This window comes from Haemorhous mexicanus, chromosome 7, assembly GCF_027477595.1.
Source record: "Haemorhous mexicanus isolate bHaeMex1 chromosome 7, bHaeMex1.pri, whole genome shotgun sequence".
Classification (NCBI taxonomy): domain Eukaryota; kingdom Metazoa; phylum Chordata; class Aves; order Passeriformes; family Fringillidae; genus Haemorhous; species Haemorhous mexicanus.
The window spans coordinates 15803305-15831026 of record NC_082347.1 but is presented as its reverse complement, the minus strand read 5'-3'; the positions used below and the strand labels follow the sequence as shown (position 1 = coordinate 15831026).

At 40.6% G+C, this 27722-nt stretch overlaps 1 protein-coding gene across 14 annotated transcripts in view; it reads right to left on the bottom strand.

Moving 5' to 3' along the window:
* LDB3 (LIM domain binding 3) overlaps positions 1–17722 on the bottom strand; it is a 113957-nt gene extending 96235 nt beyond the window's left edge. For 6 of the 14 annotated variants that reach the window (XM_059851186.1, XM_059851187.1, XM_059851189.1 and 3 more), the window contains exons 1-2: positions 17592–17677; positions 11544–11684 (exon numbers count right to left, since the gene is read on the bottom strand). In XM_059851186.1, coding sequence (XP_059707169.1) covers positions 11544–11636 — 93 coding nt within the window. In that variant the 5' untranslated portion in view covers positions 11637–11684; positions 17592–17677. Of the gene's footprint in view, positions 1–11543; positions 11685–11771; positions 11846–12727; positions 12833–17516 lie in introns of those variants that run through there. The other 8 variants (XM_059851178.1, XM_059851184.1, XM_059851181.1 and 5 more) reach the window with 7 other exon arrangements.
* Between the last annotated feature and the right edge of the window lie 10000 nt (positions 17723–27722).

The following is a 27722-nucleotide window of genomic DNA, read 5'->3' as shown; positions in this document are numbered from 1 at the left end:
AAACTAATTAAAGGTCTAGTTAATAAAGCAAATAAGGGCTTAATTATAATAAAACTACTTGTACTGCTTTCTAGTCTATAAAGAGCTTTATTAAAACAAAATTTAAAGACCAAATTAAACATTTAGCTAAATAGTCAGAGTAGCAAGAAATAGACATCTACCCATACCATCAAATAGCATGAAACTCAGATCCAGCCTGGAATTCTTTCCCTATGAGAAAGATCAACATTTCACACTGTACTTATAAAATGTAATACTGTACAAGAGAGTCCTGCCTCCTTTCCAGGTTGTCTTTAGGACACATGAACTCCAGGGAATCATGGGTGGAATGTATAAAAGATCTTATCGCAGCTGCTGGTACTGCATCTGTTCTAGGGATAAATAAAGCAGCTAAGTTCTAGTTTTGGTTTCATACACTGCCAGTCCCTTGACATGCATAGAAATTATATACCACCTCCTCATCTTGTCAATCACACTACAAATATGTCTTCAATATTGTAGAAGCGATGATCACTTTTTTGCTAGGAATGTTCTCACAGGCTGGGACAACCTCCATGACATGTCACACACACTGGAAAAAAACTAAAGCACTTCATTTTCTTCCAGAGAGTAACCTGTTCATGTAAATTATCAATCTTTGGACTTTTTCTCATTCTTCCTAGGAAAGAACTAGGTCTAGGTAAAATTGATGTGAAATTAAAACTGAACTAATTCACTAATTATCCAGACCTTCAAAAAATTTTATTCTGTTTTGTTTCCCTTCACCACCACTTAATCCCCATGTTTTGGCATGTGGAATTTATGGAAATGTTCTCAGTTTGTAATTTTTATATTTATATTTTAAAGAATATTAATGTGTTTTTACTATCTATGCTCAGCATATTTTCTTCAAAGAAAAAGTTGGAGATTACTACCTAAGATGCCACTTTGCAGAGTGAGGAACCACTGCTATGAAGAAAATTAGGCACAGATATGTAGGGAAAGAGAAATGCTGCTGAGCAGGACAAATCCATCTTTTTGTGGACCATGGTACGTGTGGCTGTAAAAGGAGCAAAGTCTCTTCCAGGAATGTCAGTGAAGATGGACTCTATTGTCAACACAGAAGTGATATTGGTTTTATTTGCAGCATGGGTTCCTTAAGAGAGGCTAGAAAACAGAATCAGAGAAACAGGAAACCCCCCAGCTTCACACAGAGCAGTCATGAACTTCCATGTGGCACCATATTTAGCCAGCTCCTTTCTGCACATTCCTGCTCTGTCCCTTCATGGCTCTAGAGGACGTGATAACACCTTTTGGAGGGTCCAAGTCTCTCACTTCCAAAATGCAGTCTTCATCTTTTTGCTCCTCCACTCTAAGTGCACTTAATCTGAACAGCATTGAAAGCTGGAGCAAAGAAAGGATAGCATATGCTGGTGAGGCAGGATATGGGAATAGAGCAAGGAAAGGAGGCAAGGGAAAGAGGCCACATAAGCATCCAAGGCATATGGAAGGAGGAGACAGCAGAGAACAATCTCACATGGAGTGAGGATGAATGCCAAGAGCCATCAGTACTTGTCCTTGCAGCTGGCTGCTACAGCTGAGGCACACAGCCCCCAAGGGTGGGATAAAGGCCCACTCAAAAGAGAGGAGAACTTTGCTATTCCTCAGGGGTGAAACAGCCAAACAGTTCTGGACCTCAATAATCTGTTCACCCTTCCCATGAGGTGCCAAAAGTCTGATAGCCACAACTCTGTGTACTCAGCCTGAACTACTGAGAACTATATGGCAAACCAGCACGTGTTTCAATTTTAGAAGTGTTGCCCTAAAAAGAAGCAGCACCAAGCAGTGGGCAATCAAACAGGGAAGAGATTGCAGTTCAGGTAGATGTGGTTTGCTGCTGACCACTTCTTATCATGAAGAAAGCAAAGCACACATGTAATAGAGATCCCCATCCACTCACCCCATACAGTTGACAAAAGGATTAAAGGATTCATCTTGCAGAATTTGCTAGTTAATTTAAGCAAAACAGTGAAAAAAGAATCTTTTAGACAGGAAAGGAATTTTGACAGTAGGTTAGGTTACAATTCTTGTCAAAAAAAAAAAAAAAAAACAGCAGAAAGACTAATATTTTTTTCCTACAATAATTAACCTTAGCCATTGCTCATGAAAAAGGCCATCTTACTGTGACTTTTTATTTTTTAAACACCTGCCATAGTACTAACTGCCCTTAGCCATTTTTGAATCCACTCTGATTAGGTAAGGAGAGAATGCTGACATTCTCAAATAGAACAGGAAGGTCCCAGTGACCCCCAGGATCAAGGAAAGGCAGCCCAAATTCACCCTAATACCAGGGCACTCAGATTTGGCACTATGTACCAGAATCTGGGGTTACATGTAGTATTTTTGGAGTTTTGGATAAGATGTCCCATTCCAGAAGCTTGAGGTAAACGTAGCATTGGTTCCAATTCAAAATAGCTTCCTAAGTTACTGGATGCTTTAAATATAGCATGAGAGTCCCACAGAGGCTTCTCAAGAGTGTGCATGGCACCCCAAACAGGTATAGTAAGTACTACAATGCATTGCAAATATTTTTATTCATGCCACAAAGACTAACTGTTACTAATGCTGGCTTCAAACTGAGAACCCATAAATTGTTTAAAGTAAGCATGTGCCTTTAAGCCTGCTACTTTTAATAAGAATAAGAGTTTATGTCTGTATTAGGTATGGCTAAGCAAGAGAGGCATGGAGCCAAAATAGCCCAGAAGCTGGAATTTGGACTCTGAGTAAGGGAAAGGTGGGAATAGGGTGAGACCATGTGAAAGGCTATGTTCCTCCTAATCCCCAGCTGCCATTGCTACAAATCAAGTGTATTTGGAAGGATTTTGGAGAAAGGTTAAAACCTATTTATGCACTGTGTCTAGGCACTGAACACCTGTGGCATGGATGATCACAACACCAGCTACGCACGTGGGAAGTGCAGAAAGTAACTCTACCCTTGTCAGGGGATTTGCATGCCTTTAAGACATTTGGCCCATTTCATCTTCCTAAAAGAAGAGCAAGATCTCATGGACGTTTTGGAAAATGGCTGCTAACCACCACTACCAGAGTCACCTTGTAGGAAGCCCATTCAAGGTATTATCTGGAGCCATTTGTAAGCTGAAAATGAATTTTTTGAGGGTGCCTTTCTTCCCTCTATTTATTGTGTGCTTTTTCTCCTGTTAATCTCTTAGAGGAACACAAACAGCTTTACATGTAGGGAAATATTGTACTCTTCGTGGATCTGAAAACCAGAAGATTTTAGAACTGTCCCCAAAGGACACCCAACAGTAAGGCTGACCTAAGCTTCAGGGCAAACTTCATGTGACCAAGCTTTTATTTCTTTTACGACCTGAGTTTTATGACAGCAGATAAATAAAATACTTAAAAAAAAAAATCATAATCTATGCAACACATTTTGACAGGTGATACCTGCTAGCTTTTAAATATATAATGTGACTTATGGGTCAACACAATGTGCCTTAACAGCACATTTATTGAAGTCCTTGTCCTCACTCTGTACCAGCAAAACCGAAATTCTTTATGAATTAATGAATGTCATTTATTAAATATCATAGCATTCTTCTATCAAATTAGTATTTAGGAATTAAAACAACTATAACAGAAAGCCTATCTGGATATTTTGTTCTCAGGTAACCTTTTTATTAAGGCTTTGATTACACTAGTACAGAAGAAACAGCCCTTTAACATGCTGTGCATAGAAACCATTCTTTTCCAATTAGCATTATTCATGTCTACTAGCACAGTACTGCAGACAAGGTTTTAAATTCTTTTATATTCTCAAAACTTGCAGTTGCAATTGTCAGCAGAAATTTCCCTCTTTCCTCTTCTCAAGATCTTTTAACAGGGACTAATCATTTACCTGGCTAATCTTGAAACAAAACTCAATGGAAAAGAAGAACATTATCTCATGTTACACTGGACACTACTTAATACTGTATTATGCATTAAAATGGTGGCACCTCAGGCACCCATGTGCAGACACTTTAGTTACACATGAACTGGCTACACGAGATTGTCTTCTCAGCTAGCTGCAGCCCACCATGAAAGCTAGAGTATAGTGAAGACTATTACATTTTGTACACCATCTTCACACTTGTACATTGCAACTCAAGGTTGATGTTATTTTGTATTTAAATACCCACATTTTTGATTGTTATAGTATAACATACACTTTATGCTAGTAATTAGACAACAAGATGGGAACTGCTGTTGCTAATATAGAAAGTTAATGATAACATATTTGCAGAGCTAATTTCTCCTTGTCTTCCACTGGCTGGAAAATATTTTCCAATAATGTATTCAGAATGGAGATAATGACAGAGTTATCTGCAGTGTTATTAAGACAGTCATTTACAGAGTTCAGACATCAGACACTAATAAAAAGTTTTACCTGAAAAAAAGCTTATTGTGCATTTTAATTATGAAGCACTAACAGTTCAGCAGCTTTAAATTCATAATTTAATGGTTACCTCCTGATGTTTACTCATTTTAAAGGATCTGCAAAATTATTAACTTCAATAATAATTATGTAAATCTGAGGACTTACTGAAATACAACATCAGCTATATTCTCATACAAGTAAAGTCTAGGTCAAAGACTGAACAATGTGTCAGACCACATTATCCAGTTGCCAGGGCACACTGTCAAATCTTAAAACAAGTGAAAAAGGAATATAATCAATTTGAGTTGTGGATCTGTTTCCTTATGTAAAGAAAACCCTCTCCTCCCTCCTCCATAAAACCACAAGAGCTGCTGTTATCCCCACTTGTGAACTCAGTTTTCACCAGTCCTGAGCCCATGTTTCCCATAGCTAACACTATATGCCTCCTGTTCAAGGGAAGAGCTGCATTTCCCTTTCTTTTGCAGGAAACAAAGCTGCAAAGTTACTTTATCAACTGAACTGACAATTGCATAGATGTTATTCAGCCCAGTTATTTAATAGAATGAGCTCTTCTCACAGATAATGCCACACAAGTATTGATGATTCAGCTACAATACTGCTCCAAATTAAAAAGCACTTAGGAGGTGAAATGAAGAAAGGGTTTCAAACCCATGGGTTATGTATCTTGTGTCTGAAAAGTCAGAATACCATGTTTAATGATCAAACACCATTTAAACCAGAACCTCAGCTATTACAGGCCATTACTCACATTTATCTGGCCTATATTCTAGCAGGGTGTTGTTTCTCCTGAAATGCAAAACAGACAGAATTGAAGAACATAGACTTAAATAGACAATTTCTGCACAGTATCTGTGCAGAGCACATAATACTTCTTACATACCCCTGACCTTCAGCAGTGGACTTAGTATTTAGTGATTACTTTAATCACACAAACAGATAAAAGGGGCTGTCTTTGTGTTCTGAGTAACTACTTGATTTAAAGGAGAAATCTTTTGACCAAGGGCTGCAGCTAGCTACACGCTGTTCCTGAGAGTTATTTTGTCAAGTACAATACGTGCATTCATATCCCATCGTATTATCACACTACAGTTTAAATAAAATTGTAATAAAAGCACTCTTCAACAAATAAACCTGAGTTTAAAGTTACAACAACAAACTTCATGTATTTTGCAGAATATTTTCTGCAAGGAAAGAAAACAAAAGCTTCTTACTTCTAGCATGACTGTTTACCCAGAGGGAAAAATAACCCATCTTGTGCTGGAACTGCTTTGGATACAAAACTGGATGTTTGCTGAAATCAAACCTTCTCTTAAAGTGTTAGTGGCTCTGGTGAAACATCCATTGGGATTACTTCTCAGACCTGACACAGTATTTTTGATCAAGACAGAAAATGCTGTCTACCTCAGAATAACTAACACCTTACCTCTTAGAGCAATTGCACAGCCTCTGTTTTACTCAGATAAATGCCTCCCCGATAAACTGGGATTTTTTGATCTCCAGCTGCCAGGACCCATTTCTCTGGTCCAACAAGTATTATTTAAATGGAAAGCAAATATAGAATTTGCTCCCTCTTTCCTTGTCTGAATAGACATGACACTTGTGTTTGATGAGACATGCAACCTTATCATACAAATGCCCTGTACACTGAACTGCCATTTATAGTACAGATGCTGTCTACTGGAACATCTCAAATAAACAAGACCAAATCAGGAGGCTGAGGAGTTACTTGTTGGGCTCAGGCTCACAGAAACACAATCATTTCTGATGTAGCCATAAACATACCAGAACTGGCTTACAAATTCATTTGAAAGCAAACACACCACATCAGATAACTGGCATTCTCCTAGGATACTGACAGTTTGTATATATAACAAATAATTGCAAGTAATAAAATTCACAGTGCTTTAACTTCAGATGAGAAGTAATCAACAAATTAAACAGATTATCACAAAGAAATGCTGATGCCCACAGAATAGATGTTCTATCAAAAAAATAGATAGTAAAGTTTTGGAGTGCCCTGAAAATTTGGCCTGGAAGTATTTAACCTTCCACTGACAAGAAACTATTTTGAGTTAAACTGTAAAAAGGTTGGAAGAATGTGAAACTGCTAAGGCATAAGAAATTACTACAGTTTGTCTAGGCAAATATATAATACAGTCATTACATTAAATGGCTCACTTCCTTCTCAGAAGTTGACTCAGTCATTTGAACTTTAAAAGGAAACATCTCTACTGAGTAATGGTTGAAGAGGAAGACTCCTAGACTTGTAGAGGACATCAGACTTATCTGTTAGTTTGTAGAATATCAACTATTATAAATACTAATCTATAGCTTTTGGTATAGTGAAGGACTTCTTATTTGGAGATAAAGAAAAACCCCCTCAAAGCTGCAGTTGCAGCTTTAGGACAGCTACTCAGCAGTCTGATTCAGCAAAGGTGGATGCTTAACAGGTGATGGGGTACCAGCACATCAAGGGAACTTGCTGAATTGTTTCAGTTTACTCAATACAGGTAAACTGTATTTTTCTGATTACAGTTTATGTACAGCACCACATGGCCTTTCAAAGGACAGCTGCAGAATGCACAAAGCCTGACCTAGATCATCTGAGGCTTCCCTGCATTCAAGAATAGAAGAAAAAAAAGTGAAGAGGGACTGGCTTCCCTCCTCAGCTGCCTGTGGTAAGGCACCAGCCCACAGGAAATGAATACTCTCACATAGCTCCTCTAAAGCAAAGGCAGTGACAGCCAGAGGTTGGCATATGTATGTTAAGGAGTGGAGGAGGTACAGGAAGCAATCAGCAAGAGATGCTGATAAAAGGAAAGAGCCTAACAACTCTGAGAAAAAAAACCTTCCTGCTCCTGCAGAGACAGACTGCAAAATGCTAGACCAGGGTTTTCCCCAGACTCAAAAAGCTGTTTCAGGTTGCTTGTAGCAGAGTCAGTGTGCAGATCAGCTAATTTAATTTTTTTTGTAGCAGGGTTTGCTATTTTCCCTCCCTGGACTTACATATTCATGAGATTTCAACCTTTTCATAACTTAATCAAATAAAGAAAAGTATTTCTTGAATGTTATTGTTTTGTTTAAACACTATCTCCTGTTTCAGGCTCTGGCTTCTGATTTGGAACCCAAGCAGCTAAAAAATCTCTCTATTAGGAAATACAAAACTGTATAGATAACCACAGAGTGAATATACCAGTGATGAGCTACCACAGTGATTTAGATAATATTTCCACTACCTCAGATAACGATTGCTCCTTCACACATTTCAGCTCATTGCAACACCTGCAAGCCAGCCTGTCTCACTAGAAAAGTTTACTGTTCAGAAATAAAGACTCAGAACTATAGGAAGACGTTCTGTTATTGCATCCAGCCATGTACAATCACACCATCTTAGGCAGCATGGCAACTGAGCACTTAGATAATTAACTATGTCCAAAAGCCTTCTTACAGAGGATTAGGTCTATAAAATTAATGAATTCTGCTTGCTTCCAGACAGTTCAAGCAGTAGGACAAAATAAACAGCTTTGCTGCCCACATCAATTTGGAAAGACCAGATTTATGTATATGATCATGCTACTGGTGACAGTGCTTAGCACTGCCAACAACCTGCAAGTCTGATTCATTTCAGCAGGGCTGACAGATGCTTAGCTTTAAGTCTGTCAATACTGTTTTCCTATGTCTGCTACCTGCTCATGACATCTCATGACAGAATTTGACATCTCATAACAGAATTTTTCTCATGGGTAGGATGGTCTGCAGGGTGGGGACTGGAAAAATAGTTTACAGATGATTTCCCAATGCTATTGTTAAAGGAGTGCGAAAGCTGCAGAGCGACCTTAACTCTTCCCTACTTGTTTTAGTCTCCTGTTTTCTTGTTCCCATCCCCTATGTTAGTCAGGCACTTATTTTTAGATAAAGAACAGATAAGCAGAACAATCCATTTCAGGGGAACACATCTTCACCTGTCACCCAGCTGACTGACTGTGACTCCTGTGCATTATGCTGCTGACTATTCAGCAATGAGCTAATCACCTTGGCCTACCTGAATGGAAGAAAATACAGTGTCTGAGGCACCATTTTAAAGATTTCTTTAGAAGTGAACAGTTATACCAAACAGCTCTGTGTAATTCCCTTCCTCATCCACTGTGTTGAGAACATTTTTCCTGAACAGAAGCATTACCAATCCCACAATCCTGTATTGTGCTTTTCTCAGCAGGTTTCAAAGACCTTCAGTATTTCTCCCCTGCTCTCCAGGTAAAGTATGAGGTGGGTGGGAATTTTACAGGGCTGGCTGACAGAGTGCAGGTCAACAGATACCCACCTTATGTCTATGCAGGGGCTAGCTTCATAATGGCACAATACTGGTGTCCTCTTTTGGAAGGGTGCTTGGAAAAATCTTCATCTAATACTATAGATGGGATGAACAACCCTGCTGTATTAGACTCTTTTCATCGTTTTTCTCAGGAGCTTAGAGGCCATGCTCTTGCAGCATAACAGAAGAGCACAGAACCTTCATGAAAAAGGAGGAATTCTTCTGTTCTCTGTGGCCCATCCACAGACAGTCTAACTGGGGGCACTCAGAGCACAGTGAACATGTCTGCATGCAAACCCAGTCTGCGGGCTTAGAAGGACACTGTGCACATGCAGCCAAAAGGACCATAGTACATCTGATAATAAAAGCAATTATAATACTCTAAGTTGAAGTATTTGGAGTTTAGGACTCATCTTACACATAGAAAGTCTAATTTCATCTCAGGGCAGCTGTGGATCAAAACCAGTCCATAAATAGGTGTACAGCATCCACTAGCAACATTTAGAGCTGTGTACCCCTTCCAAGAAGAACATCTTCCTCACAGTTATCTTCTCTCCCTCCCTCCCCACCAGGAGTATCTTAAAATGTAAGTACAGCTTCCCTTTTCCCACCTCAATAAGACTGCAGTCATGTTGAGTTCACAGGTCAACTCACTTATGACTGAAATTTCTGATCTGTTTGGAGATATATTTATGTGACAGATGACAAAGAAAAAAAAAAACAGATTATCATCAAAAAGTCATGTATTACACTGTGTTCCAATCAAAACCATCACAATCAGCAGTCATAACTATCCCAGCTCCCCCTGAAAGAGGCTATGTTAATTCCTGTATGTCTGCTACTGCCCTCATAAGGCAGGCTCTAAAATTCAATCCCATCCCAAAGCTGTAGTCCCAGCTAAAAACTGGGCCTCACTGGGAAGAGTTTAAAAACACTTAACAGTGCTTTCTGACACTGCTATGGCTGAAATTGCAGTCAGCTCAGTGAAGAGCTAATTCCTCCACACCTCTGGGAATTCATCTGTTGCAGTTTCACTTCTGCTCCTCCTATGCTCTCAAAAGCCTCATGAGAATCATACAGCCTTTGGGCATAGTGTTTACACTTCCAGAGATTACAATCTGAGACAATAAGCTCTTTGGGAAACAATTGGCTTTTCATTACTGATTGTGTCACATACACTGCAAGTGCTACAGCCCTGGCCCATAGCTGACAGACTCTAGGTATGACTGAATGACTTATAAGAAAATAATCAACACCATACAGTGCAGGCTGCGAAGTGTCATGAAAACACCTACAAAAATATGATGACACCTCTCTGTACTTACCTTGGGTGGGATGAGAAAAGAAATACCAACATCATTTTCAGGAGCAACACTAATCTGAGTTTATGAAGGGAGTTTATTTTTGTAGATGGGAGTATTTTAGGTTGTCTTTTGCTTGTTTGCTTTTGATAAAACTGCCAGAACAGCCTTATTTGTAATTACTGTGTTGCAAAAGGAGTTATGAAAATACGTCTCATCATCATAGTATTAAGGTAAACATGGCTCTGTCTTCCAACAAAGAGATAATGTACATAAGAACAAGGGAGATCAGATGATACAGTTTCACAGCATGAATATGAAATAGCATAGCTAAGAATTCAAAAGCTCACCAACTGACTTTGAATCACATTTGTTGCAGAGATATACATTTTGTACCCACAACTTAACAGACTGTATTTTTTCATTATGAAAAAAACAACATAGTCTTAAAAGCAGTGTAGGTGTCTTTTTTTATTATTACTTTTGAGTGGAGCAGACCTTTTATTTGCATTCTACTTGTTTGTCTGGTTAAATCATTCTGGTATTTCTCTTACATGCTGTTATGTAAGTAACCTCTCTTGTCACTGTACTGCAAAATAAGCCTTGTGCAGGTGATTTGTGGAGGAGCCAAGACCTCTCTAGAAAGATCTAAACATTCTGGAGCAGATTTGAGACTGTCAGAAACAAGAAAAGAAGAAGGTAGCTACCAGAAATCACACAGAACTGTCTTACAAGAGAAAAGTAGGTAAGGGAAACACAAATTTCCTGAAAACCATTCAATGTTAAAAATATTTAAGAAACAGAGCTATTTCAGGTAATAGGAGTACTGAACTGCAACACCTTAAATTAATGCTTCAAGGGGAAGAGAAGAGAAAAAGGCAGCTAGGAGATATATGGCTGTAATTGACAGATACACCAGGTAATTAATTATTAAATCCATGCTGTTTGTCAGCTGCAAATGGAAGGCTTCTGCATAATTAAAGACAGTATCTTAAGTACTAGTGAGCCTTCTGCTTGACATGTCTAATTTTTACCCAACTATTGCACCCCATCACAAGAGGGGACACATCCCTGTCTTTGTTCAGTTTTAACATCTGACTTCAAATACTTACAAGCAGCTACATGTTTATTTTCTAGAAACATAATTCTATATTCCCATTCAGAGCTGTTCGGTTTCCTTTCCCCCAAATTGCACCAGTGAGGCCCCTACCAGCAGATAAAGAGACAACACTGTACAGAATACAACTGGAAGCTTACTTAAAAGAGACAGTATCACCATCCATAAAAATATACCAACCAGAACTGTCTTCCTGAGGCATTATCAATGCCAGGCTGTACTTCAAACTGGCACACTTCTAGTTCAGATTATATTGCCTTTATTCACACCTAGGTGCAAAGATCTTCAATTCTGCTAGGCCAGGTCAAAGTGTACATATGACTGCTATTTTCCAACCCAAACAAGATCAACAAGGTTTTTTTGCACACTTACTCTGGAGATGGTCAAGGGCATGTTGAAGTCCTTGCCCCCTTGCAGTCGGAAGCCCCACGGTCCAGGTCCATTCAGAGTCACACTGTAAGCCATGTTGTACCACTTTCACAGGCAGCAACAGGGCACTGCAGGACAGAAGGACTGGGCAGACAGAAAAAAGTGTGAAAAAACAGACTGAGAACAGGGAAGGGTTTTACATAAATGAAAGCAATTCCCTCTCTGCCTTGCCTGTTCAGTCGTGCTCTGATACCACCTAAGAATAGATGGGAGCTATAATGCAGATGCTGATATCCCAGCTGAGGAGGGCCCATAAAAGGTTTGTAACCAGACACCTACTATGCAAAGACTTCATGACTCAGAGGTCTAATATAGTCCCCATGGAAGGGGACAGATCTTTCTAGGCTCCTCAAGCCCCTCATGCTGCTCAGTTACTTTATGGACAAAACACATGTTTTAAGAAAAAAAGCAAACAAAATCCCATTCTAAAATCCCAAACACCCAAGTCTCTTCACTAACCTGTTAACAACTACAGAGTAATTTTTAAATTCTGCTTCAGCACATAGGTATCTTGCACTGTGACATATAATACAAGTTCTTTTGTAGATAGGTATTTCCACATGTAGCAGAAAAGGCACCAAGAAGACGTTAACCTTCTTTTGCAATGCTTTGTTAAACTGAAAAAAGTATGTACTACATGTATTTAGCATCACCAAAAAAAAAAAAAAATCCCACAATTTCATGTTTGGCTCTTAGTTCCACAGCCCTTGCTTTCCCTAGGAAAAATTAACATTTATTTTTTCTGAATACAAAAAGATCATGGGATACTTCTAATCAGCATATAATTTCTGTGACAAAAGCATGGTTCCACTACATACTTGTTCCATCGCTTCAATACAAGACTTCTAAAGGTGTGATGCTTGAATTAAAGGCTAAGAATACAAATAGTTAGCTAATTGCTGCCTTAATTAATTCCTTGATTTTTTCATAGTTTACATTCCAGTTCTTAGGAGTTCCATAAAACTATAACCCTTGTTCTGTAATGCTAGATAGCATTTCTGCCCTAGATTGGAAATTGCTAAAATACAGAGGGCGCAAGGGTAGGGAAGAAGCTGTCGCCAGAACTACAGTATAAACAAAAAGTTTCTGCTCTCAGGGTAAAGCTACAAACATTAAATAACACTCACCCCTTTCAAGTCATTAATTTGTTCAGGACCTCCAGAACCCTTCTTCTGTATCTTTGCAGCATTTATCCTCCTTTATCCTCTGGTTAGAAAGAAATTGCTATTATACTTAAAAAGGGGGAGAAAATGTCCCTCAAACATGGGTTCTACTTTGATAATCAAAAAGATAAGCAAGCCCACACAATGCACTAGAATGAGGCAGCTCAGCTTGAACATTGATCACCCTGCCAATACACCTACCTTAAAACATGACAAATATCTGATTACAAAACAGCAGAGAGCAAACACTACCAGGAACTCAGTTTTTGTCTAAAGAGATGGTCAATAATTTTTCAAAACCATGAAGCAATAAAAGTTTCTGTCTGGCATTCACAGTGCCAGAAAAGCCTTTTGTACAAGGGAATAATTAATCTCTGCAAAGGCACTAGACTAAACCATATGACCCTCTGGTTTAGCCAGAGGTCCACATTAAACCACAGCAATTCACACAGATTTAAATAAAAGTTGCACTAAGCCAGTGGAACTGGCCCAACCAAAATGAAAGCAAATAGCAAGATACAGCTTGAAAAAAAAGCAGGGTTTTGATGTCTCACAAATACCTCAAAGGTATATTTACATTAAGAGTTTTTTAACCTGTCCCCTGTGAGTCCAGAACCACTGATGTTTGGATGATTACTTTGAGGAGAGGCAAATTGGACTTGTTGGACTTAAAATGGCAGAGTTTCCGAGCCTGCTAGTTTATCTAGTACTGATTTTTTTTTTTTAAAGCCACATGCACACACTACAGTTTGAAGGCATATTCTCATTGTACTTTTACTTTCCTTAGGAATTCACTGCTGGTTTTAGTGCCCTTTCTTGGCTCCATTTCAAGAGTTCAGGAGAACAGAATAAAAGCAGGAGTAAGATAAACATAACAAGTCATTGCTTCACTACTGAATACAGTATCACATAAATAAGTATTAGAACAAAGAAAACAGTTTTATGGACTTAAAATTCTGTGCATGTTACTTTCCCATACCTAAATCTTCAGTTATTTGCATAAATAACAGAAAAGGGGGGGGGGGGAGCAAAACTCAGAACAGAATAAAACCACACAACGAACTGAATAGAGCTAAGCACTAAGAAACAGAGATGTTGTTTAATCAAACACTGTGCTTCTGTCCTACTTTCACATCTCTAACATGCTATTTTCTTATCAGGACATCTGAAAGGATCTGAGAGATCCTTCAGGCTGAGTGGCATGCTAAGAAACGAGAGCGGGCATCACATTTGGGTCTCTGTCATTTGAATGAAATGTTAAACTGAGGTCACTTGTTCCTACTCCTTTGGTTTCTGTCCATGTCTGCACGAATGTTCAGCATAGCTTGGCATTTTTAAAAGGAAAGTGTAGAGGATATGCCAGCGTCCTGGCCAACATTTCCCTTCAACACACCAGGACCACAGCTCTTTCATGCATCTGCACTATCCGTACCAGGTGCAATTCAGAGAAAGAATATTCCAGAATTTTCTCTCTCTAAACCTCTGTAGTGCCGGTATCCCCTTGGCCTGCCCGAAGCCCTCTGCTCCTAATAATGAAGTTAAAATGCTACAGAAGCTCATGCTGTAGTCACAGGTCCATTTGTTAGGGACACCCTTAGCACAGGTCTCACCTTCTACAGACTTCCAGCACAATCAGCCTCCAAATAACAAAGCTGGTGATCCACCCAGATGGCTATTTCAGCCCTGCCCTGTTTTCAAAGGTGAGACATCAGCGCAGCAGGTACAGCGCTGCCACAGCTACCAGCACAAACCTCAGCAAAACCTTCTGGGAAACCAGAGGCTGAAATAAACTGTGTGTACAGAACTGTCAATTTCCTCTTTTCAGAGGCTTCTGATGTTTAGATTAGGTTTTAAGTTGCTTGACATAACTGCCTGCTAGTCTGTTTCAAAAATAATTTTTGTTTGCTCAGATTTTGTTTCTCACGGTGTGCCTTCTTCCCGACATTCTCTGGCTACGTCAAAATCCATGACTTGCTTAAAGCTCCCCTCTCTTCAGAGAGAAGCTATGCTGAGTGCTGAGTCAGATGAGGTCACTGATGTAAGGGGTGACATTTAAACAAAAAACATATTCCAGGTGCAGGGTGACATTTTCTCTACACATATCAAATCAGAGGATTTTCCAGAGCTCCCCAGGCAGCCCCCCTCCTGCCCCAAGCTATTCCCAGCTGACAGATGGGAACAGTTGCAAGGAAGCTGGATGGGTACCAGGCAGAGAAGAGTGCCACCACCTCCAGCAAATGCCTCTGAGCCCGAGCAGGGCTGTCCTTCCCCAAGCCCAGCAGAGATGTTACACCAGCGGAAACAATTCACACGTGCTAGGAGACCATGCTGTGCGTATTACAGTGAGCTGACTTTGGGAGAGCCACAACTGCATGCTCGGGAGTGCACAGACGTGAAGTGAATGAAATAAAAGCCACTAGTGTCAATGCTAAATTAAGGTGCAAGGAAACAAGTAATGGAAATTCCAATTGTTCAAGTTGCTACTACTTCACAAAGCTGGACACATTAGTCAGGGGTTATATTTTAGCTCCTGTGGCACAGGGGAGACTTGAATTACTGTTACTGCAGCAACAAGGTTGTATCATTTGGATCATCAAGGATTTCAGAAGTGGATTGCTTGAGAGTTTGACTTCTGAGCTGCAATAGCCTATGAATCTCTGGCAAATAAAAAGATGCATACAAGGTCACGGTTTCAGTGTTTTATGTTTAGGCAAGTGAAAGATTTGTGCCGTGCATGAATAAACTATCATCTCCTCTTTAATAGGAAGATATTCAACAAGCTGGATAGACTTTCCCTTAGGAAAAACAAACAAGCAAACAAACAAAAAACCCAAACAAAAACTAACCAACCAAAAACCCCTCCCCCCAAAAAACCAGGCAAGGTGATTGGAGCTTTTGAAGAAACTACTCACTAAACACGTCTGAAGAAAACCCAAGCTTTGAACCAGTTGTTAAATATAGGCAATCCTAGAGTTTTCCAAAGTTTTGAATTAACCCAATGCTAAGTACATTTCACATGAAATCAACAGCTGTACTTGGGGACTGATCTTCACTGTCATCCACAGGAGGAAATAGTACACATTTACTATATATTAGCCAAGCAGTCCTAAGGAATTTGAAACTGACATATTAGAGATGGAAAAAAAAATTATCTCTGAATGCCTACCTTGCCAGTGGCAAACTGAATATAAAATTACTTATCAAGAGCAAAGACATTTTTCCGCACAAGTTCAATACTGCTTCCAAAGTAAGACTATTCTGCAAAAGAGCTCACGGCAACCTCCTTTCCTTCACTGCTGAACTCTGAACTAAGTTGAGATAATCCTACTTGTACTTCATGTACAGCTTTGTTTCACCTATTGATTTAAAATTCTTCAATTCTCACAGACCTTAGGATTTCTGAGTTCATTTTAGCCCCTTTATCAAGATGTCCTAAGTCTAGATCTTTTTCAAGCCACTAAATTCTCTATCACACTTGGCTTCACCACATTCTGCTTTGTCAATACCTTACTAAGACTGTGCTTTGTGGGTTCCAGGAAAAGCTGATAACGCTGGGGAGATATGCTAGAGCAATATAATGATAGAATATTATCTTCTTTCTCTATCATATAATGCCTTCAGAAATGCAGCTCAAATGTTTCCTGTCTGGCTGTTTGCTGCTGCCAGTATCTCTTTACCAATTAACCGAATTTGCTATCTACCCCTCCCTCCAGATCTTTCACCATGACTATTTCCATCTTCACCAAAAAAAGAAAAAAAAAAACAAACAACCTGTATTTCACACTTTTTTTCCTTTGCTGTATCGCCTTTTTTTCCCCTATACCAACTTCCTTTCACTACCATAAAATATTTGGTATATTCTGACAGTTTAGTCAGAATTAAATTTTTAGAAACATGAAGATTTTTTGGTAACTATATTACTGGAAACCTGTGGAAAGACAGATTAACCATGAAAGGCAAGGGGAAGATAGCTCTCCAGACTGTGAAGACTTAGTTGTATGTTAGGAAGTTCTTGTCTTACCAGGTTTTCAGTCATTGTTTTTAAAGACACTTACTATACCATGTAATACTCAGGACTTCTATAGCACTTACCTTCTCATGACAAGAAAATTTATTATTTTAAGGCAAAGAACACCTAAACACCTGTTGTTTTAACCATGTTCTTTTTATAAACAAAACCACAGCACTTAGATTACCCACTTTAGGTGAGAAAATGAGTCAACAGCAGCAAATTGGATTAAAACACAGTGCTCAGTTGCTAATACATGTATTTGAGGCAGAAAAAGAAGTCTGCAAAACGTGATGCTGTCCAGTTTTCATTGTTGTTCTCCAATGCTGGGCTGAAACTAGGAAAGTTTACAGCAATCCTGTGACTAATGTAATCTGTGCCTTGCTGCAGGGGAACCTAATTGACTATTTGGCCTCAGGAAAGAGAAAGCAGCGAACGAAAAAAATCCAAACAAACCCAAAGACATCACAGCCAGCTCCACACAGGAGGGCTGAGCTCTGACATGGAGGTCACAGGACCTCTTAAAGCGCAGGCTTTGCTTCCTGACGGCCCGAGGTCTGGCACAGCTCGGGGAGTGTACAACGAGCCTTACGAGAGGGATCCTGTGCCGTCAGTGTAATTTGGCCATCGCAGATTCCTCAGGGATCACCACAGCACGCTGATGTAGCGGTGCGCCTATAACCACAAGGGTGCAAGGTAACTAAGCAGCCTCCCAAAAGTTACACTTCAGCCTCGCCTACTCACTTCTGCCTTCCCAATGAGGACTCTCCGGGGTTTAATTTTCCACTACAGACACGCTGTAGTCGCGGCGAGACCCACCTTGCACCGCAGCGTCTCGCTCACCGGTACCTCCGGGCCGAGCGGCCGCGCCCCGCCACCTCCGGCCTCGCAGCGCTGCACGGGCCGCGCCGGGGGAGTCCCGGTCCCGGTACCGCCCCCGCGGATGCCGCGGCTGCCGCACCCACGGACATCGCCCCCGCAGCCAGGGGGCGGCCGCGACCGGGGCCGAGGGAAGCGCTGAGGCACCCGCCCGCCCCCGAGGCGAGGGAAAAGCCGCTGCCCCGCAGGTGGAGCCTTTAAAGCGCCCGGGCCGCCGGGAGTGCTGCGCTGAAGGAGGCGGCCTCTCCCCGTCCCGCCGTGAGGGGGCGCTGGACGGGCGAGGCGTCGCGGGAGGGGATTTGCCTCAAGCGGTGGCGCAGGGACCGATCTGCGAGAAGCCGCTGCCGGCGTTGTGTAAATATCCGAGTTTGTGCCGAGATCACCTCGGGGCCGTGGTGGCAGAGCGGGAAGGTTACACAGAGCTGTGGGGAGCGGTTCGGCCGAGCGCTGGGGCAGCAGGTATCCCGGGGGGCGGGCGTTCCGCGTCTCAGCCCTTAGGGAAGGATGCGAGGGATGAAATGGCGGCGGGAGCGGGGGGGCTGCGCCCGCGAGTGGGACCAGGAACGCTCTGGAAGGCGGCGAGGGCGGCCGGGAGGGGCTGCTGTCCTGCCCAAGTTCAGCAAAGCTCTTGAGCGTTGTGTGTTAATGAATTGCGGGCTTGGAGCTCGCAGCCTTCAGCCCCTTCGCTCACCGCCTGCTTCCTTCAGCCCCTTTGCTCGCCGCCGGAACACGAGTGAGAACGGTGGTTTCATTCACTGACGCCCAGGAAAAGTGGAAGCGAGGTTGTTTTTCCCCGCTGATTCACTGGTACTGATAAGCAACGGTCGTTTTAGTTAAATGGAAAAGTTAAAACGACGTCCCGAGAGAAGACAAAGGGTTTGGAAGACAAAAAATGCAGAACGAACAATTTAATTGCCCACCAGGATACTGATGCTGAGATGATTTAAGAGATTGAGCCTTGTGGTGCCTCCACATGGTCCTGCTGAGTGCTGTCAAGGAGCAGGCAGCCCGCTCCATACATCCCTCTATTCAGCAGTTTCGTTTGGTTTGCTTTTTTGGCTTTTTCTGTTATGCTCCCCAAAGCAGCCTGCAGATAGTCAGCTGTTATCTCGGTGCAATGACAGAGCCACTGCTTTATGAGTTTGTTAAATTTTTTTAAAAAAAGAAAAGCCTGTTCCCAATCGTTGAACCCCTGGAAACACTTGCGGTGCCCCGTGGCATCGGAGTCCCCTGGGATTTGCCCAGGAGCGAGAATTCCCCGGGCTGGGAAGGTCCCGAGCAGCGGCCCTGCGCTGGCTCCGCAGCGGAGCGGCCGTGCCCGGTCAGCACCAGGGACAGGGCGGCGGCGCGGGCGGGCCCGGGGCGAAACCCCCGCACTGAGGGGCCGAAAGGGCCGCGATAAACACAGCAGCGGAATCGCTGAAATACACAGCCCATTTGAGACGCTTCTCAGCTCCAGTCTACTTAAAGGGTCGCAGTTCAGGTTTAGTGTTTCTCGTTTTACGAAAGTTCAAGTCTCTTTACACTTCAAGTCCAATGTACAGGATGCGCAGAAAAGGCCCGGAAAAATCGATCTAAATTATTTCTGTATTTATCTTTGGCCAAAATTCATATTCATATGGATTGTGACTTAACAGTAGTTGCAAAAATATTCCACTGACAAGTTGGCTTATATCCCCAGCGGAAACATTTTGCATCTTGTGATGAGGTGAGCAACCTCATAAAGTAGCATATTTGGTGATTTAGGCTGGAAAACATGATCCAGATGGTGGGAAATTATGTTTATTTTAATATGTTCTGTTAGAATATCCTATTCTATGTGTGATAGAAAAAAATCATATTTAGATTTAAGGACTTATACCTGAGTTTTTCCAAGGCCTTCAATAACTTGATTTTTTGCTCCCTGGTAAAAGTATCAGCAAGGATGACTGGGAAGTGGCCAATAATCCTGTTCTGATGAGTGGTGGATCAGTTTTGCTTCAGATTTTGTTTTTATTTGGAACAGGATGAAATACACAAGCTTGTATGTTTCTCCATGGGTCACTCAAGGCTGGGGAACTTGAAAGTATGGGACCTCTGTCTGCTCAGCACTCTCTGAAAGAGCCTACAGACTTGTTCCCAGAAACTTGTGTCTGCCATTTGGAGGGACAAAATCCTCTGTCCCATTTTTCTAGAAAGCACTAGTGACAGTACTAAACACATATTTTAAATGATGTTTCATAAAGATGGCCTTGGAATAGTTCCCTGAAACACCATTGGGATCACCACTTACTACGAAAAGCTGAGCACTAAGACTACACTGGCTGGGCCATCTTGTGCAAACATCCTATTTGCTTTCTGGAAAGTAGCTTACTGATAGATTTATTTATTAGCTGTCTGTTTTTCTCAGCGACTCACTCAGTGTGATTTGCTTTTGACCCATGAGTTTCATTCCAGCCTGGTCAATTTCCTTTACTGGAAAATTCAGATAGTTCTGTCAAGGGCTAATTTTCTGCAAGTCTTTCATCCTTTTTTCTAATCACACTCATCTTCCAGACTGTTTTGTCACTGTTCAGCCTCAGATTGTTCTCAGAAACATTGTTTTTCTTGTAGATAGGCCCCTCATTTTCTATAAATTTCTGCAGTATGGTTTCATAAGGTTTATCAGGTACTTTAGTAAGCTGTCTGCACAGTTTATTTGCAGTAATTTTAAACTGAAGGTGTAACCACCACGGATGGAAATTTAAAGAATGACTGCTACCCAACAAGGCTGGCCTCCTCAGGTACTAAGGGGCTCCTCACCAATGATGATATTAGGGAAATTATCAAGTAAAGTGCAGACATTGCAGCACAAAGTATGGATATGCTCTCTCTTGGAATAATGTTTTTGACATCTCATCTCACTCCCTGCCCAGCTGAAGGGATTCTGAGTTCAGAAATAAACTAGTGATGAATGTGGCTTTCTGAGAGCCCCTGCTGAGGAACAAGTAACTGGGAAGAAGATACTGCCTTTGGTTTGGATGGGCTGTGTAGATGTTAATTCTCTGTGGCAACACTGATGTGACTGTTCAGACAGAAGTGCTAGCATTCAGAGGAGTGCAGATCTGGCCTGCACTTGCACTGTCATTTACCCAAACTGTATCAGCTCCAGTAAATGAGGCTGTTCCATTTGTGATTGCTTAGCAGTTCTGTTTTTCCCAGTTCTTTGCACATGCTGTGTAAAGGGGCAGGAGAGTCGGTGGTTTGTTCCTTCTGTCACTGGCAAATAAATGGGCAATTTACAAAACAACTCACAGTTTTCAATTCCCTTCTCACAAAAGACTAGGAGGAATTTATTTAAAATTAGGACTTTAGTTATGTCCAGTTAACAGTCTTATTCATGTGGTACCATGTTCTGGCACTGGCAAAAAAGCTGCCAAAGGAATCTAATACTTTGGATCTCTAAAATTAGTTTCTTTTGCAGAAAATCTTAGGAACATGTAGCAAGCACAGCTCAGATGAGGATCATATTTTTAGTGACTTGACTTTAGTGATTTTATCCTTGTAAGATAGAGATGCATCATTCCTGTTTTCAGTCTTACCTTAGTAATTTTGCAGGCTTCCTAGTGTTGCCCATGTATAAGAGTAAACAAACATGCAAACAAAATAATCAAAATGTGAAGGTGTTGCATACAGTTCAATAGAACATTGTGAATTGCAATTCTAGGGAGTTTCTCAAACATGAAAAAGAAGGCTGTCCAAATGATAACCTCCTTGGACCGTTCCTGTCATTTCCCGGAGCTATATTATTAGCATAACATTCCTGGTACAGGATGAAAACAGTTCTGGCAGTAGCTAAGTCAAGAGGGACAGTCAGCAGGATAATCCTCAGAAATGCTGCTTGACTTATAACCCTCACCACTTTCATGCTAAATTTGAGCTAATCTGGCCTCAAAATGTCAGCACAAATGTCTAGTGCACTGATTTTAGATAGAAGAAAATATGGATTCTCTTAAAAATTAATATTTTCAGTTAGTTTGGCTAAATAAATGTTGTCCTCTTAATTCCAACTCACTATTTAACTGTAAACAGCTGTAAATGCAGGCTCTTTGTATAAAGGGAAAGGTGAATCTCTTCCCACTTGTTTCCTTTGGTATTTCTCTGCATCTCACCATTGAAGATTCATTAACAGGCACTGTTAATCTTGTGTTTGAGTATGCAGAACCTTCCTGAATTTGCCTTGTAGCACTCCAAGAGTAAATGATATGACCTTTTACAGATAATCTTGGGTACTGTGCTAAATCAAATTGCCTAACACACAGAAGGAGTTAAGGCCCTACTCTGCCTCAGAACTATCTTTGATACTTACCACAAAGCAGTGTCAGCTGAGTAGCAATCTTGTTCAGTTTGATTACTTGGTGCCTTGAGCCAATGATTTTTTTCAGTTTTGAGCCCATTGATTTATTGAAGCAGTTTTCATTGGGATGTCTGAAAACTGGGATAAATTTTGCTGAGGAAACTGTGAGCTAAGTTTAACTTAACTGCTGCTGGAGCCTGAGTGCTGGTATGTTTTTCTTCTTTCTGGCATCTCAGTGCCCAGCCGTGAAGAAAGATCAAGAATATCTTGATGGTCAGGTGCTAAATATACAACTCACTAGACAGTAACTGAGCAGTCAGCTCCGTCCTTGCACAATGTTTTCAGGCAGTAAGCAGAGCGAAGGACTAATAAAGAAAGGCACACCATGTCAAAAAAATGTTCTAGACCATATCTGTACAATCCCAATAAGTAAAATAAAGTTGTTTTGTAGCTTTATTGGCAGTTTCAGTAATTCAAAGTTTGTTTAGGGCCAGCCAAGCTTTCCAGCTGAGTTTCAGTGGGCTCTGGGAGGACGAGTGTGATACAAATTCAGGATCCTATTGTAGAAGTAACCTGTTTCAATTCCCCCATTATTTAGAACAATGCGTGAGGTAACAAGAATAGAACTCCCAGACAAATCAACAGGAATGTCTTATTCTTTATTCCATTTCTATTATTTTGTTCTTCAGCCCTTTCCTTTACATGCTGCATATAAGTTGTAGAGGAAACAGAATAAAAGTTTCAGTGATGAGCTTTTTCTTCTTATGAGCTCTTTCGAGTTTAGATCAAGTAAACTAGTAACAGTCAAATTTTACTGAAGTCAAATAATTCTGCTGGAACCAAGCCACTAGATCTTGGAAGGAGGAAGCAGAGAAAGACAAGTGCCTGCAAGTTAGTGACATGTTGAAACAGAAACATTTTGGGATCCTCTTGACTTGTCAAATCAACCAGCATTTTGAGTGTACTGTGGTGTAACTTGCACTGTATATGTAACAGCTGTGAGTGTTGCATTTGGGACTTCCAAAGCTTTTCAATTGTTGAAGTTCAATTGAATGTCCTTTGAACCACCAGAATTCTTTTTCAAATATCTGTCTCCAGTCCTGACAAACAAAACTGGAGAATAAATACTAGTATCATGAAAATCTTAAGCAAGTAGTCACAAAGATACAAAGTGCTTAGTAGAGGATGTTGCTTTATTGGCACTGGACTTTTTGGTTTTTAAGTGAAAGATTCAGAATTGATTTATGATCCTCATGAAGTTGTTTAATTACCATGATTTTCTGTTCAGAGAATGCCCCTTAAGTAGTGGATGAGATACCCTGTTCCCATCAGGATCCACCTTGTATGTCTGATTATCTAAATCCCTTTGCTTTGTCTTTACTGGTATCATGCTATTCCTACTTGTATGGCTGTTCTGGTGACATCTGGCCTCGATCATCTTGTAGCTAAAGAAGTGCCCTGATCCTAAACCCCAAATTCTGGGTTTCCCAGAAATGGTTTCCAGTGACACTGGACAGTCAGCTGTGTTATTTTGAAAACTCCTGCAGTAATTTTACTTTTATAAGCTGGAATTCAGGCAGCTCACTCTGTTGCCGTGTTCATGAACTGCTCTAAGAAGCAGTTGTCTTTGTACTGTTAAAATGGAGCAGGTTCAGCTGTGATGGGACTCTTTCAGGAAACAGCAAAATGAAGGGAAACTGCAAAGTGCAGCTCTGTAACACATGCTGTGGCCTCCTTAGCCCTGTCCCTGGAATCATTATGGTCTGGCTCCTGCATGTGATGAAAATCATGGATTCAGTGAAAGCAGCAAGGAGAAATTTGACACAAGATGGTAACTCTGAGTCCCTTTTCTGGCCCACAAGCAGAAAGAGAAGATGGCTGTTTCATATTACTGTTTTTCAACATTTTTGGATTCCCTGATTTATTTGCAGTTAGTTGATTTTGATGCAGTGCTAATGGGTATCCTGAATTATGTTTTCTTATTTCCCTTCTTTTGCCTTTGGTCAAAGTCTACCATCACAGTTTAGGGTAAAACAAGAAGTAAAGTAGGTGATTTATTGAAATGGAGTTTCACATCATGTTTCATGGAATTTACATGGTTCTAATTTCTTTAGGTGAATAAAAACTGGTATCTACAGTGCCTAAAGAGAGCAGATCTTTCTGTGAAACTTACTTCTCATCTAACTGAACATAATGATCCTGAACCTGAAAGGCTGGTGTGGCTTTTTCTTTTTCAGAGGAATGATTTTCAAAAGGAATCCATGCAGTGAATGTGATGAACCGCCAATCTGTCTGATGCTACTGCCCCAACTCTGTCCTTCATCAGATTAAGTTCTCTTCTTACTTCACTGAGCAGCAGCAGAAAGTGAGTTTTAACAAGTGCATCTGGAAAATAGCACTTCAAATAAGATCTATCAGTACACATTAAGGGTTCTGCCATGTGCTTCTGTTACTCAGAGGCTTCAGCTGAGGACAGCAGCATCAAAAGGATTCATATTTTTAAATCACAGTTGGCGGGTTATTATAAGCCCAGACTCCGTCTGTTTATATGTTAAGGTGGAAGCATAAATAGTTCCTTTAAAAGCCAGGAGGGAGGTGTGTTTAATTACTGCTGGTTTTGCCACCTGAGGGCATTGGGGCTGCTTGGAAGGGAGTACTAGAAGTGTGAACTACTAAAAATTAGAAGATGGTGATACTGCTGGGAGGGCTTGAAAGAAGGACTGTCCTTGGGATGAATGTCAAAGAATGCTTGACTGCAGAATCTAGAAGGTAGAGGAGCTAAGTCCTGATCAAGAGATCAGGGTTTGAAAGGAAAATGAGGGGACAAACAGCTATTTCTTAGCAGCTTCATGGAAAGTGTAAGCAAGGACCTTCCCTCTGGCCCTGTGGGTTAACTAGAGAAGAGTTGACTTGTCCCTCATTGCTGGAAGTAGGGAAAATGAGAAGAATCTCTGAGATGTGGGCTGAGGTATGCAGGATTTCTGCTGTCTGCACAAGAGGATGAAGGTGAGCAGTCACACTGGGAAAGAACTTGTAAGTTTAGATCTGAAACTTTTTGTCAAAAAGAAAACCAGTTTTTCTTTGTTTTTAAACCTTACTTCTTTTCTTTTTTCTTTAAAGGCAAACTTGCATAGCATATCTAATTATAGGCAAATAAGGAAAGAGGTATTACTGAAAACATTGTCATATGTTCTATTCTATGTAACCATGACCAGTCTGGTGTATGTTAACACTGCTATGATCCTGATGAGAACTGATTTCCTTGAAGTCACATGTCAGCACTGGACAGTTACCCTAGAGATTCTGCCATGCTGTGATAATAGCCACATGCTCCAGCCACTAGAAATGCATCTATAAGCTTTTAAGAGTATAGTCTCATTCTTGCCTTCTTTACTTGCTTTCATGGTGAGCCTCACTATATTCTTAACAGCTCTTGGAGTTTAAGCTTTGATGAAGTGCCTTATTTTACATCCTTTTATATTAATGGAGCTCTTTTGTGCATGAAAGTAGATGTTGGTCCTGAAAGTGTCTGGATAAGGCAGAAACAACTGTCTGATATTCAGAGCCAGCTAAACCATACAGTGTTCACTGATTTTCGTTCTTCATTCAGGGAAGATTGTGGAAATCTTGCTGGTTTGATTTTATAGTGCTTCATCCAGCTTATGTTAGCTTTGTTTCCTGGATGACACTGCTGGTCAAGGATTCCCTTCTTCTGTGAACAATTTCTGCCCCATTAAAAGAGCAGAAAACCCTAAAAATGGTTCTACCACCTGTTTGACTTTGCTCACTTCAAGGGACAAACCTTTATATTTCATATAGGGCTTTTGATCAAAAACATGTACACAATTGCATGCTACATATTTTTCTTAGTTACAACTTAACAATACAATTCCTGATTCCACTTCACTCATGTTACCTGTAAACAACAACTGAAGTCTGTGTGGTGGGCATCTGTAAATTATTTCTGTTGAGAAAAAGAATGCCTATGCATTCTTTATCCCCTTCAGTAACAATCTGTGTCTTTCATATGTGATAGTGTACTTTAGATGTTTTGATAACTCCACAGTAAAGGAAGAAAATGTGAATAAAATAAATGGGAAAAAAAATCTATTTCCAGTTATGAATCTTGGAACAAACTGTAAAAGCTAGCTAAGAGTAGCCACATGATGATGAAGAGCATATTATCTCTATTTCACAGGCAGAAATACTTAGATATGAAAAGATTAGGTAATTTTCCCAAGGTCACCCAGAAAACATGGAAAAAAGAAAAAATAGAATCTTGAACTTCCGATTCAAACTTGTATTTATTTTTTCAGGACTGTCATTCCTCCTCTTGGTAAGGGTTTGCTGTACCAAAGTGCTTGCTGCCTTCTACATCCAATCAAATTTGCAACTCAGCTCACCTATCAGTATTAGCCTTGGCTTTAAAAAATCTGAAACTTAGAAAAAATATTAATATAAAGTTCCATGGCGTTAGCAGCAAATACTAGTCTGGAAAAATATTTTTAAAATTCACTAGCTTTTAGTACTGACCTAACATACCCTTAACTCCTTCATTTCACTTGTGTGTCCTAAGGGGTTGTGTAAGTATTTATGCATATCATTAACTTAAGGCATCTGAAAAACTTAATAAGAAAGTAGTTTCACCAGTTTCACAGCAAAGGGTGCATCTGGATGTGTTTAATGCATTTTTGAAGTACTGAGGCTTTTGAGGGAAATGCTGTTACATTAGAGGTACAGTCACTTGCTTTGTAACCAACCTTTCAGGGGCATGGCACTGTGTGGAAGGGTATAGATTTTTTTTTTTTTTTTTTTTTTCCAGTCAGTAAACATTGCAGCAATTGTAAGTATGCCTATAAATGTCCCACAGCCTATTCAGGAAATGTTCCTCTACAGAACTTTGCATTGGAGAACTGTGTGCTATACAATGATGCAGTCTCAGATTTTTGTGTCTGTTTCCAAACCATCTTCTTGTACACTTGTGGAAGTGCAAATGTTGAGGGAAATGAGCAATAGCTTTGCTTTTACATTGTGGGTAAAACACTTCCCATAAAAATTCTCATTAGCAAGTTATTTACATAGGTGTCATGTTTATTTTTTATGTGCATGATGAGCTTTACTCTCAGGTTATGTCTGTGCACTGGCACAGCTTAATCCGAGCTGCAGCTCTCTCTGCTCTACACCATACCTAAGGCTTGACTCAAGTCTGATCAAGTTACACATTCTACCTATCCTCCGAGTTACAGTCAGCATCAGAAGACCTACTTAGGCCTCTTTTGTTGTGCTTCTGAGTCATAGATCTGGATTATGGTGGATTGTGACTGAGCATGGATTGCAGTAAGCCAAATGAAAGTGGGTCTTCTTCCTACACTGATTTGACTCTAGCAGGATTTTCTTTTGTCTACAAGCTGTGTATACAGAATTCCTGTGTTATGTGTCCAGCAGAGCCCTGGTGCTTCCAGACTGCTGTAACTAAAATAAGTGTTTTCCTGCAAAACACAAAAAAATGTATATAACTGGTTTGTATCAGACTGTTAAGCTGGATTTGCTGTGGAGAAACTTTTCTGCCTTTATTAAGCTTACACTGATGATATGCTCAGTCTGTTCTCCTTAGAAGGGAAGTAAACAGGACAGCTTGTAAATCTTGTCAACTCTGAAGTTTGCATAAGTTTGAAAATGAGCATTTAGGTAATGAATTCGAGGAGGTAAGGGAGGTACAGTAATCATTTAGTGTACAGGATTGTGGCTCATGTCTA